The sequence below is a fragment of the Protopterus annectens genome, chromosome 1.part0, assembly GCF_019279795.1.
Source record: "Protopterus annectens isolate FY-2018-M chromosome 1.part0, PAN1.0, whole genome shotgun sequence".
Lineage (NCBI taxonomy): Eukaryota > Metazoa > Chordata > Ceratodontiformes > Protopteridae > Protopterus > Protopterus annectens.
Window position 1 is genome coordinate 1,017,102,143 of NC_056725.1, and position 14,238 is coordinate 1,017,116,380.

At 40.1% G+C, this 14,238-nt stretch overlaps 1 protein-coding gene across 1 annotated transcript in view; it reads right to left on the reverse strand.

Moving 5' to 3' along the window:
• NBAS (NBAS subunit of NRZ tethering complex) overlaps positions 1 to 14,238 on the reverse strand; it is a 3,380,746-nt gene that overhangs the window by 869,906 nt on the left and 2,496,602 nt on the right. Inside the window, exon 45 of the mRNA XM_044064792.1 lies at positions 8,877 to 9,095. Within this exon, the coding sequence (XP_043920727.1) occupies positions 8,877 to 9,095 (219 nt within the window). The remainder of the gene's footprint in view (positions 1 to 8,876; positions 9,096 to 14,238) is intronic.

Consider the following 14,238-nt stretch of genomic DNA (forward strand, 5'->3'; position numbering starts at 1 on the left):
ACAGGGGGCAAGAAAGTGTGCCTCCCTGTTTGTTGATGTACCACATGACTGTGGTATTGTCTGTTCTGGCAAGCAGGGTCCCTGGAGAAAGAAGATGCTTGAAAGCTAGTAAGGCCTGCTGGACTGCTATCAGCTTCTTCAGGTTTATGTGCAAGTGCATCTGCTGGGTGTTCCAACATCCCTGTATGCATCTGCCATCCAGGTGAGCTCCCCAGGCATAGTTCGATGCGTCACTGGTAAGAACATGAATGGCAGGATGTGGGCAAAAAGGCATGCCTCTGTTTTGTAGACAGGCTGTCGCCCACCATAGAAACTCTGTCTGCAGACATGGAAACAGAGGAATTATCATATCCAGGTCCTGTGTGTGTTGACACCAAAGGTTCTTGAGGTACCATTGCAATTTCCTCATATGCAGTCATGCATATGGAATCATGAAAATGCAAGAGGCCATGTACCCCAGAGCTTGCAGGTATTTCCTTGCAGAGAGCTGGGACAGGCTTGCCAAATCCTTGAAGTAAACAAAGAGTTGCCTACTTCTCCTGGGTGAGATATACATCTGGGCGGCTGTGTTCAGACTCGCTCCCAGGAATGTTATCTCCATGGTTGGAACCATTTTTGATTTTTCATCATTGGGAGTGTAATCCAGGAAAGAAAGAAGAGTCTTTACAAATTCCAGATCCTTAAACAGCTGTTCCTGAGAATTTGCTTGAATTAGACAGTCGTCCAAGTATGGGTAAATCAGAATTTTCTTCTGCCTGCAAAAAGCAATGACTGGAGCCAGGCACTTTGTGAAAACTCTCAGAGCAGTAGATAAGCCAAAGGACAGCACAGAGAATTGATAATGTTGCTTGCCTACTCAGAAACAAAGGTGTTGCCTGCAACTTTCCCTGATAGGGATGTGCAGATAAGCTTCTTTGAGATCCAAAGTTACCAGCCAGGAGTCCTTGTCTAACACTGGTAGCAAATGATGCAGAGTGAGCATTTTGAACTTTGGAATTACCAAGAAAGAGTTCAGAATGGATAACTCTAGGATAGGATGCCAGGTGTCATCTTTTTTTTGGAACTAAGAAAAGTCTGGAATAGAAGCCCTAGCCTACCTGCTGAGCAGGAACTGATTCTACTGCCCCCAGATGTAACAGAGACAAAATTTGCTTTTCTACTTCTGCCCTTTGGTTTGGAGGAGTGTCCAGGAATCCTTTGGGCACTGGAAAGGTGTGGAAAGAAAATCTGTGCCCTAGGGATATAGTTCTGAGTACCCATTTGTCGTCTGTTATGGTGGCCCAGACATCTGCAGAAATGGCCAATCTTCCCCTAAAGGAAACACCGGGCAAGCAGGAACAGGCAGAAGTTGGACAGAGTCACTGAGAATGCTTGGATTGAGATGTAGGCTTAGAACTTCCTGCCTTAGAAGTGGAAGCATGCCATCGCTTAGACCTTTGAGGGGTAGCCACCTGCCCCCTAGAAGATTTGTAACCTCTAGTCCTAGAATGGTTCTGTCTGCTGGTATCAGGAAACATCCATCTCTTAGAAGGGTAATTCCTGCTAAAGCGAGGAGGTTAAACTTGCAGAAAGTCTATCTGTTTGCATAGACTTGGCCTCATCTCACATCTTCTTGAGCACTTCCTCTACTTTGCTGCCAAAAAGCCTGTCCTTATGTAAAGGTACATCTAAAAGCTTAGACTTGACAGGCTCTGGAAGGGGCTGTTCCCTGAGCCAAACATGCCTTCTGATAACAGATCCAGTAGTTGTCGCTCTGCAGGAAGCTTCTAGAATGTCAAAACCACAATGTAATAAATGTTTATTGACAAGACTGGTAGAATTCAGCAAATCCTGCATATCCTTACTCTCTGCCAAAAGAGGCACACTTGCAATATTTAACTTTATAGTGTCCAAGGTGTGCTGCTGATACTTAAGCATATGAAAAAGGCAATTAGTTGACCTAATAGCAAGAGTGGCAGAGGTATAAACTTATTTACCCCACCTATCTAGGTTCCTAGATTCCCTGTCGGAAGTAACAGAATTTTTGGTAACAGTGGCCTTAACCCCTTTAGGCCCTTGAGAAATAACCTCTGGGTCAGCTAGCAAATTCCTAAAGGGAAACAAATGAGAATCAGGGACTCTATAATACCTATCAGGTTTCCTGGGAGCAGGAGGAACAGAATTCGGAGTCAAGGAATTTTCCAGAAAAACATCATCAACCACTTCCAACACTAGAGGAATAGCCAGAGGCTTATGCTGAGGAAAATCCAAAAACTCCCTGATCCTTTTCTTAGATTGGGGATAATCATGACTTTCCCATTTAAAATGCTCCTAAGAGTATTCAAAGTATCACTAAAAGAGAAATCCTCTGGAGGAGAAGCAGAAGGAATGTATTCCTCTGCATCTGAATCCTCAAAAGGAGAAAAAAACTGAGAAACTTCCTCTTCATCAGCAGAAATGCTAGAGGTATCCAAACCTGAATAAGATAAATCTTCAGGAGAGAAATCCCTACCCCTTTTTGAAGGAGGAGGCTGTGAACCCCTAATAAGAGTCAAAAGGTCATTAGCCATTTTAAATATTTGAGATAGAGGGGAACGTGAGGAAGCCGGAGTCTGTTTCTTCACAGGCTTACGACTGGATTATTTACCTGCAAGTCTGAAGGACTCGGGAGGCTTGGCCACCACCGAAGTTGTGGTAGAGGTCGTCGGTATGAGCTTGCTATCAGAACGAAGAACGGAGGCCTCGGAAACTGGCTCCAGCTTAGCGGCTCCAGATCCAGCTAAAGAGGTGACAGGTGGAAGGTCAGAAGACAAAATGGAAGCCGGAGGCCTGGGGGACTCTGAAATGGTCTCAACCGAGACCTGCGGTTGAAAATCCGTGAACTGCTGGGGCTGCAAAGTCGCCTCACTGGCTACCGCAGGGCTGACGACCAACTTAAGATCATCGGAAGACTTGACCCTCAGAAGCCTATCTCGGTCCTTATCCTTATGCTTCTTAGGAATATCTGAAGGCTGAAGACCAGTGGATGCCATACCAACAAACTTAGGCCACACTCCAAAATGCTTAGCTAAAAGCTTAGCCCGACGACTAATAGTATGCGGATTAAAGGAAGCACAGAGATCACAATTAGGAATGTCGTGGTCAGGGCCTAAATAAATAATACAATAGGAATGAAAATCTTGATGGGGAATCTGCTTTCCACAGGCAAGACAATTATTTACTTTTTCTGACATTCGTTAAGGCAAGAAAAGAGGATCTCCAATGGGGTATTTAGCTGTAGTTGACTTCAACTTTGTAGTCGGAAATCAAAAAGGTAAACGGACGACCGGCACTCGTGCATAATTCCTTCTGCTTTGGGCTCCATGGCAAGTAAGACTGAGGAAGTGATGTCGGCTGCCTCCTTTTGTATCAGACGTTCTTACGCTCTTTACAACCGACGACAGCCGATGTCATATTTACTTACCTTTGGTATTCTGGCCGATCGAGGGCTACCGGGAGCTGGATAACCCATTGGTTAGGACTGCAACAGTGAAACACGATGAACATCTTTGTCTTCTTCACAGATTTGTTTAATCTGCTGAGATCCAAAATGGGCCTCCAGTCCCCTGTTTTCTCTGGAACTAAAAAGAACCTTGAGTAAGTTTCAGATCCTGTCTGGTCTGTGGGGACTGGCTGGATGACTTTTTTCTAGCAACATTTGAATTTCTATGGTTGCTTGTTCCCTGTGACTGGGTGGAACATCTGGGATCTTTCTTATTGAGGGAGGTGGGGTGAAAAAGGGAACAGAGTAACCTCTGGATATGAAGCTTTGAACCCAGCTGTCTTTTGTTACTTGTAGCCAGGATTCTGGGTACAAAGATAAGCATCCCCCTACTGCCTCCAGAGATGGACAGGTGGGGCCTCCTCTCAGGAGCGCTGATAGGGCTTCCCAAAGAAATGTTCTCTGTCACCCTGATTCTGCAGACCCCCTCTGTCATGTGGACAGCGTCTTCCATTATTGCCCCCCTCCTCTGCCTCTGGAGGGGTGTTCACCACGTGTGTCCTGAAAGGCTCCTTGAGTTTTACGGAACCACATCTTTCCTCCTTTCTGAACTTTGGGGTAAGGTCTGGTATGTGTGGAAAAATGGACTCCGATGGCAGACTGAGTCTTTACCTCTTGTTCACACCTGGTAAGAGTTTCTTTCACTTTGGGTCCGAAAAGGGTCGAACCATCGAAAGGGGTGTTGATAAAGGATGACTTAAAGGGCTCTGCAAGTGAACATAAGCGCATCCAGAAATGTCTCCTAAGAGCAATTCCTGTACCCACTGTTCTGCTCGCTCCATCAGCTGCATACAAGAATAGATGCATGGACGAGTTTACTAGGGAATTAAGGGTGGAGAGCTGTGAGGATATTTTGTCTGACACCCCCGCAGCTACTGAACCCTGTAGAGCATCTCCTGCTCTTTTAGGAGATCTCTTTGCAATCTAGTAAAATGAGTAAGACAATTCAGCAACCTAAGAGCAAATGTCGCTGAAGTAAACGTGCTTTCCACATCTGTCCATGACTCTCGAATCTTTTTTCGGTGGATGGACTGACATCGAAGTTTCGGATAACACCTCCTTGGCAGCCACTGCCACCACCACGGCATCAACAGGGACTCCCTTGGTGAGAAAAGCCTTGTCCTGTGGTGAGGTAATAAACTTATTAGGCCTCCTGGGGACAGGTTCCACTGTATCTGGAGACTCCCATGCCTTTTGACAAACTAAGTCCTTGAGGTCGTCGAAAGGTGGAGACACCCAAAAGGCAAGAGGGCTGAGACCCAAAAGCCTTCAAGTATACTGCCTAATCATCAGTAGGTCTGATGGGCTGCCAATCACCCCTCTGTTTGAGAATATCTAAGATATCTGTGAAGGAGATATCTTCTGACGGTGACCGTGGGGAACCTTCTGAATCATCCAAGTCAGTGTCTGAAGTGACGGATTCTTGAGGGGAGTCCAGATGCTTCCTCTTGCATAGCTTCTTCCAAGGGACCTCCTCAGTGGGAACTTCTGGTGAGGTCTCAGAAGAGCAGGGATCACCCAATGGGGCTTCCTGAGGTTCTGGGATCTCTATGCTATTGTGGAATCTGTGATGACAAGGTAGACAACGGCGCTTTAGGGGGAGAAGCTGCTAGTCCTGATGAAGTGGTTGTCCGTGGGGACAATGCTCTCATCATGGCATCGAAGACCCCCCCCCAGCTCCAATGCAAAGGAACTCCTGGATCCGAAGATCCAGTCAATTCCCTTGGCACCAAGATGGTAGGCCCCGAGCCAGAGGTAGGTGCCAAACTCACCCGCGATGAAGCCCCAAGAGGCAAAGTCGGACACAAAAGATAGGTTCGACTATCCCCCCAGACCCGACCAGCAAGTGTCGGCCCCCTAAACTCCTCAGTCGGCACCAAAGCAGTCCGAGAGGTCAGATCCAAAAGTCCTGGAGCAGGTCTCAGTACCGACGGCTCCACTATCATCAGTTCTGAGAACTCCGGCTCCGAAACCTTGAGTCGGATCGGAGGAGGGAACAGATATGGGAGGGGGGGGGTTGGACAGTGCCGAAACCTGAAGGGTCGGCCCCGACAAAAGCTTGGCCAACCCGGTGTCTACAGAAGCCTCTGCACCACACGATCTGCATCCATGTCTGATAGGCTTCTTGAGGACCGAGAGGACGGAGCCAAAGAAGCTACAGATTGCAATATTGGAGATTTCAGAATGGGAGATACCAGCTCCAGTACCGGGGACCGGCTCCTCTTTGTGATAACTGTCGGCTCTGAAGTCAGTGGCACCAAGATCGAAGGTCTGTCAGATTTCGACTTGCTGGATGAAGGAGATTTTTCCGGCTCTGAAGATCCAGCAGTGGAAGATCTTTTAGAAGGTTTAGACAGCTTGGCATGAGCTGTATGACCTTGTTCCAACGATTCCTGAAAGAAAGATTTAATCAAACCCCTGACTATCAACTTGTTCTTCCTTTCTTGTAGTTCTCGGGAACTAAAGGAGTCGCAGATGGAACAGGTTTCCTGTAGATGTAATGGACCTAAACAATACAGACAATCCATGTGGCCATCAATAATGGACATTTTATGGCCACATTTAGGGCATTTCTTAAACCCTGAAGGCTTAGACTGTTTAGCCTCCTTGTCTTTGTCTTACTGAGACATCTTAAAAAGGTAACAAGAAATGGTCTGTCCATACAAACACACAGTAAAGAGCTCTCTAATTTAAATGAGCTTATAACAAAAGTTAGCCTTCTAACTTAAACAGGCTATAAGAAAAAAATATATAATAGTAACACAATATTATGAAGAAATTTAAATTGCTAAATATATATATATATATATATATATTTACATGTGGTTACCTATATAACAAACTCTGCACGATAACAACAAGTTCTAACTACTATTATTTGAAATACCTAACACACACTATTAAGGGGAATAGGGAGATTAACAAAAGCCTTCAAACAGGCCATGAAGAACTAGAAGAAAAAGAGCACAATAGCGGAAAAAGCGAAGTGCGAAAGACAATATAAGAAGTAACAACTATCCTAACTAAACAAATCTTATCTAGAACTATACAATTCTAAGTAATAATGAGAAAAAAAACAAATTTTCTCTGGCCATAGCTGGTGAATTGCCCGATCTGTTGCAGTGGCAAACGAGATCTGGGGAAGCACCAGTGCATCATGGGATAGGGAAGTAGGCCACAAGCTGGTTGAAGACCTCGAGCTTTTGCATTTGGCCAAGTCAGAGCTGAGGATTGGGGCTCCGAACCCATCAGTAATAATGAAGGCAAGATAGAACAACTTCACATACATTATTTTCTAAACAACTGGGGGAAATAGTAAGTTATTATTGGGAAATGTTAAAGAAGGCTGAACGGTTGAATTTTTTGAAAGATAAGAAATTAAGGGTATTTTACATGACAGGAAGAAATATTAAAGATTTTATAGTTCATGGTAAATTTAATCATCCCTCTGTAGTAAGACGACAAGAAGTAACAGCTACAGCCACTTTCCCTTGTGGAAAGTGTTCAATATGTCAATATGTAGTAAATATTTTTACACTAGTTAATGGAAGAAAATTTCAAGCACAGGGTTGCTTTAATTGCAATACTGAGGAGGTTATATATGCACTAAAATAACCCTGTGAAAAATATTATATAGGGGAGACTAAAAGACGTTTCTCAGTGAGATTAAAGGAACATCTGAGAGATGTCAGAAAGAAAAGTGAAGCAAGTCCAGTGGTGACACATTTTCAGCAGGTACATAATGGTGACACTACTGGATTGCAAACAACAGTCTTGGAACAGTTACATAGTAATAAAAGGAAGTTTAATGATGTTAAGAGAGAGTTGAGAAGGAAGGAATTGATTTTTATTTTAAAATTTAATACATTAATACCCAGTGGTATGAATAAAGAATGTAACTGGAGTTTAGGGGTAGTTCATCCACTCCACAAAGCTTGCTTTAGATTCTTCATAGACATGGGCCTTTCAGTAAAAAAAAAAAAAAAAAGCTGTTAGTGAAACTACATTTTTCCAGCTATTAATAACAGTATATTGCTAATAGCATAATTCTGGGCCAGAAAGCTACAAACTCATCACTAATGTCATGTAGGTCAGATGACTTAGGCTTTCATCTCTAAAAGAAAACAAGCCATTAAGAACATAGGTGTTATACTCCTGAAGAGCCATCCTCAGAATCAGGGGGAAAATGAAGGCTTAGCTGCATAAAGCAGTGGTAGAGTTCATGTGGCAACTAAAGATATCTCCTTGGTGACAATGTCAAATTTGCTCCTGTTAGTATAAACACCATTTTGGGTCTCCCCGTACAAAGGGCTATACAGTGATTTAGTTGGTAACAAACTGAAATTAATGAAGTCTGTAGTTGGAACTCTATTTATATACACGGCAATGACTTTAGCAGACGTTGTTAATGGAAATGGCTCAGCATTTTCTCTCAAAGGGAATACATGGCTAGACTTAAAAGGCCTCTTAGGGCTATCAGCTTAGTAATCATCTATGAAACTATGAACAATCTATGACACTATGAACAAACCAGACCACTTGGCTGGTTATTCAGTCAGTATATAAATACAGTAACTTATACTATGTGTATTACAAAATAAGGGGGAATTAAACTTGCAGCAAACAACTAATTTGTCCTGTTAATGTGAGGAAGAAAAGGAAATCATTCTTTTGTGTTCGCTGCAAGATGTAACAAGCCCTGAAGGAGCAAATCCATCAGGAATTTTTGTTTCAGCTGAGAGCTCATTACAGCAGAAATTTTTAGTAAGTCTGACTGAAAGGCTTTTACTTTATGAAGCTGTGAAATATCTTTTTTTCTTCGTCTTCAATAACCTGCTTACTATTTTTACCTACTGCTGCTTACCAGCAATCAAGATTTTTATTTAAAAAGACCATGTTTTAGTCTATCTTGGACTCTTGATACTGAAAGATAATCCATCAGAAGCAACAGACACTTGACACTTTGACATCAGCAAATGAATGCAAACCTCTCTGCCTGTATTAATCATAACTTTCAGTGCACTTTATTACATTTCATTGTTGTAGAAATGACAGTCTACTATACATCTTCAAAAACAAATTTATCCAAAAGCTACATGTTATGAAGAAACTGCTAAGCAACTGATTATGTGCTGTTAGAAAAATAAGATCAGTGCCCTTCAAATCTCTAAGTATTTGTACTTTAAAATAAATTCATTTTTTATACAATGAGATCTCCTGAGCTAAGGGTAGTATGCTCAGTCCTTGAAATGGCTGAATTAAATGGCACAGAAAGATCACCCGGGACACAAACCAAGAACAAAAGGATGTTAATGTTGCAAAGTCTGATGCTCAGGGCGGACACAATTCTCATTACCTGGTGGTTTTTCTTGAGGGAGACTATAAAGCTGTGACTGAGAGTTTCCAAATGAGCAAGTGACTGCTGCAGATGATTCAAAGCCTCCTCGTAACTGACTAGGGAATATTCTGCAGGTTGTGCATCTTCCTCTGAAACCTTTTTTCTTGGCTTTTCAATGATCTGTTTGACTGCCCTTATAGCTTTCTTAGTCATTTCCACACGAGTGTCAGTAGTCAGCTGAAACCAAAAGAAAAAAGAAACTATATCTCAGTGTTATTAAAGTAAGGACATGATATTCTGATGTAAAAATAGGCAGAGATATGGCTTTAAAACCTTATACTCCACACTACTTTTTCAAATGTAAAAGATTTCCTGATTTATGTGCACTTGGAGGCTAATGACGTAAATCAAGATCGATTCTATTTGGACAAATGTGCAAAAAAAAAGAATGCAACATGTAAATAAAAGTAAAAAAAAAAAGTCTCTGATTTGAAAAGTACTAAAAAGCTGTATGTAGTACAACAAAGACCATTCAAAATTAAAATGTGTCTTTTTGTTCAAACACCTTTATTGAATTATCACTTGTGACATAGGCAAATTTACATTTATATAAACGTAATCAAACTGTATTAACAAGTTCACATTTACAAACATTACACTTCACATATATTGCTACATATTATATATCCTAAACAACATTACATTAATTATTCAGTTCCTGCCCTTTTTTTTTAAACAAGAAAATTCTATATTAAACCATCACTCACAGTATGAGCAATGATACATTTATGTAAATGAAAACAAACCACGACACAATTGTAGCTGCAAGCATTTTACATCACAAACCACACTGACACACTCCCAGTTGCAAACATTATACATCACTTATAGTCAACCCAATCATTTTCAGTCAAACATTACATAGCTCATTTAAGTCCTGCCTTCTTTTAAACCTCATACCTTCCCTGTATGTATTGTTACCACAATTTCCATGTTTTCCTATATAGCTTGCTCCTACCCTTTTCTAAAGATCTCAATTTCAGTTGTTTTATCTGTTACTATATTCACTACTTCTAGTACAGTTGGTTTAGATTTTGATTTCCATTTTCTAGTAATTGCTTTTTTTGGCAGCTACCATAATTAGACACAGCAAAGCCTTACCATGTTTAGTCAATTCTGAATCTGTATCACAGCTCAGAGAAATCATCATCCTTGTCACACTAATCTGCCCACCCAGCATCTCCAAAAGTGCATCCTGCAGGGAATCCTTAAAGTCTGCCAACTCACTGCACTCCCAGAAAATATGTTCCGAATTACCTCTTTCTTCCCTGTCACACCTCCAACATTTGTAGTCTGCCTGAAATAAAATTCTCTGGAGTCTACTTGGGTTATAAAATGTATGTATAAACATTTCCAAACAAAAATCCTAAATCTTTTAGATTTTGTTTCATATTTGGGGAGCATACATATATCCTCTTATTGTTTCTTTGAGAACTGCTTATCCATTCTCTCTTCCCAATCCTGTCTAAAACCCTCTGATTAACTGTTAAGAGTTATCATGCAATATTTTATATGCTCTACTAATTATTCCTTTTTTTAATGGCGGCTTCTGTTCTATATTCTACTAAAAACTCTACCAGTGCTGGTCTTTCGTTTAGGACTCCCTTATTTCTTTCACTTTGCCCATACTCTGATATCAGTCCTTGATAGGGAAGGCAATCTCTAACTTGCAGTCCAAATAAATTCTTGGCATCTTGCCTATCATCATTCTCTCTCTAGTTATTTGCTTCCAATACCTTGGTTCCTTTGCCAGTTTTCTCCAATAAATTCCCGTCCCCTCTTGCCTACTGTCTATATCCCTAATTGCAGTCATCCATATCAGCAGAATCTCCTTTCTCCATTTCTGTGTTGGCTTAGTTCTTAGGATACTTTCTGCTACTTTACGGATATAATATTCTGTATGATTATTTTTATTCTCCTTAAAGGCCTGCATCCAAAATCACAGTCTCTCCTTGTTTCTTGAGCTTCCCCACTGTTTCATCATCATCCAATTTTCACTTGGAATTATAGTTTTCTGCTTGTGCTATGTATAGGAGCCTTAACTGTATAGCTCTGAAATACCCCTTCAAATTGGTTAATCCCAATCTGTCCTGCTCTGCTAGAAAAATCAGCTTATCTCACTTAACTCTTACAGTCTTCCCCTCTGAGATAAAGTCCTTCAGCTCTTTATTAATTGCTATTCACAACTTCTCCCCTGGTTCATAAAAATATGCCTGACTTTTGTATAAGACTAAATGGACTAAAACATTTTAACTGCTTGTATCTTACTATTCATATCCATATAACAAAGGTTCCAATTTCTCAGTTTTTGTATTATCTTTTGTTTAGTCTCTTTTCACATATCCTTAGCTGCCACACCACAATCATTTTTAATCCATACTTCTAAATACTTCATTATCCTCATAAATATGGATAATGCTGAACCAATGTGTGTGTGGGTACATATTTTACCACTATTGCCTTTGTTTCAGCTTTATTAATTTTGTATCCCAAAAACATTTGAAACTGTCTCAAAATGTTCCATAACACTGTAATGTCTCTTTCTGTTTTTGTCAGATGTAAAACAATATCATCCATAAATACAGTCAGTTTTTCCTGACTACCACACGTATTACATCTTTGAATTTCTGAGTCCCTTATTTTCTTTGCCAATGGTTTTAAATATAATGCAAATAACAAAGGGGAAAAGGACACCCCTGCCTGGCTCCTCTGCTCAAGTAGAAATTATCGAAGAGGACCCCACCCACTTTAATTTTTGCCTCAGATCCCTCATATACCTTCCTACTCAACCTTAAAAATTTTTCAGGAAATGTAAATGCTTCCATTGACCTGCTCATAAAATCCCAGCTTACTCTGCTAAATGCTTCCTCTGCATCAAGACCCTACAAAAGCAGTGGTATTTTCTTAAATTCTGCTTCCATCTGTTTCATAATTGTTCTATTAATATTGTCAAATGTTTACTTCCCCTACACAAAACCACACTTATCTACATACATCAGTTTGGCCCCACCTTTGCCATTCCTTTTAGCCATTATAGACATAAACACTTTATAATCATGGTTTGGAATGAAAATGGGCCTATATGAAGCTTGATCTGATGGATCTTTATCATCTTTAGCAATTACAGACATCATAGTTTCTTCCAGGATGCTGGTAGTTCTCTTTTTAAAATACTATTTAAAAAAAAACTTCCAGATCTTTATCATTTTCTTCCCTCATAGCTTCCAAACTTCCACAGGAATACCAACTATTTCTGGAGATTTTCCTGTGTACTGGTTATACTTCACCATTTTTATCTTTTCTCCTCCTATCCTAACTGTTAGTAATTGAGCCTCATCTACCTGTAAGCTTGGGATGTTTAATTCTTCACCAAACATTTACATTTGTACTTTTCCTTGATTTTGACATTTCTCTGCTTTATACATGTTTTCATAAAATTTCTGAAATATTTCTAAACAACTCTAAAGGATCTCTGTTCTTCCTTGTTACAGGCTCCCTAAGCTTGGCAACAACTCTTTCTACTTCCTCTTGCCTGAGCCATTGTGCTAAATGATTTTGTGCTAGAGTCATTGTCAAAAAACAGTTGCTTAACAGCAATCTTTCTAAACCTATACATATTATTGAGATAGTCCTTTATTTTCTGTTTAGTACTCTTCAGTGACGCCCCTTCTTGTTTTGTGAGATTTCCCCTATTCAGCAATATTCTAACCTTTTTCAGTCCCTCTAAATAATTCTTGTTACTTCTTAGTCATCTCTAATTTCATTTCTAACCTATTTTTAAACACCACTTTCATTTTATCCCACTCCCTAGGTATATTTTCTGAAAAAATTTCTATCTTTTCTAATAACTCCCAAATAATTTCTACTACCAGTTCCTCTGCTGTTTAACAGACAGCTGGGGAAGTGTCAGAGTGTATCTCATTTTTATTTTAGTTATTACTGGTGTGTGATCTGAAATACTTATAGTATGCATATCAAAATATTCAATTAAATGCATATGTTCATGTAAAATATCATTTCTGTCTAGCCTAGCCCAATTTCTGCACACTGGGGAATAATATGTAAATTCTCTCTGAGGTCCTACTACTTAATTCATAAATTCCATACCAAAGATTTTCATAATTTTTTTCAAAACTCTACTCTCTTTCATTATATTTTCCACTTTAGGCCCCTCAGATACATCATCAGTGTTGAAAATCAAATTCCAGTCCCAACCTGTAAATAATACTCCTTGCTGAAAGCTGATTACTACTCCCAGAATTTTCTTAAGCTCCATTGTAGCAGTTTTAGATAGACTATAACTACATGCCAGCATAATCCTCCTCCCTTGTCAGTAGCCCCTTATTGCTACAATCTGGCATTGTATTTTTTTCTGTTCTATTACTATTCTATTTCCTCTAGCAGTTATTACAAGTACCCTCCCCCTTTCATATGTCCCAGATAATCTGCTGAATAACCATCTGAAGTCCTTTATCAAATTCAAATATTCAGTTTTTCCATATGTATCTCTTGTAGCATTGCTATTTGCACTTTGCAATTCTTAATATAGTTCACTACCATGAGACCATTCAGGTTTAAAGATAATATGAAAAGTGCTTCCATTATGATATTAAATTGCTATTTCCACCTGTTATGTATAACAGCTTTTGTAAATGTCTAGTTTCAGCCTTTGTGTTACATGCAGACACTAATGTTGGGCAGGTTGATCTTTCTTACAATTGTTTCTTGTCTTATCCATTTGAATCTATGTCACATCTTACAAGACTTTTTGTTTTAATGAAAATCAAGCAAAAAACACAAACACACTCCCATAATATATTAACTTAATACAAAGACAAAGAACTATGTGCATCTTCAAATAATGAAGTTTAACCCTCCTAACAGGCACAATTGTCTCAGATTGACAGCTACACTCACAACCTTTAACTGAACTATAATTAAGGTTATTGGTGCTGTGGTAGCGTTGTCGCCTCACAGTAAGACATTGTCCTGTTCGATTCTCAGCTAAAGCGTCTTCTGCGTGGAGACATGCGTGAATGGGCGTACCTTCGTTGAAGGTTGTGCGTCAGGCCTGGCAAGTTGGTACATAAAAATCTACTGCCACTCATTAGCGGACAGGAGTTCTACTGTGGCGACCCCTAACCAGGAAAAGCCGAAAGCTACAACAACATGCTAAGCACATGGTACAGCCTGTTCTACTAACACTAAGTGCTGTTTGTTTTTGCCTTCTTTTTATTCCTGTAGAAAACAACTTGAATGCTTTCAGAAAGTATTAACTTTTAGCCACTGAAACAAAATCTGCTTGTATTGACCTGTTATC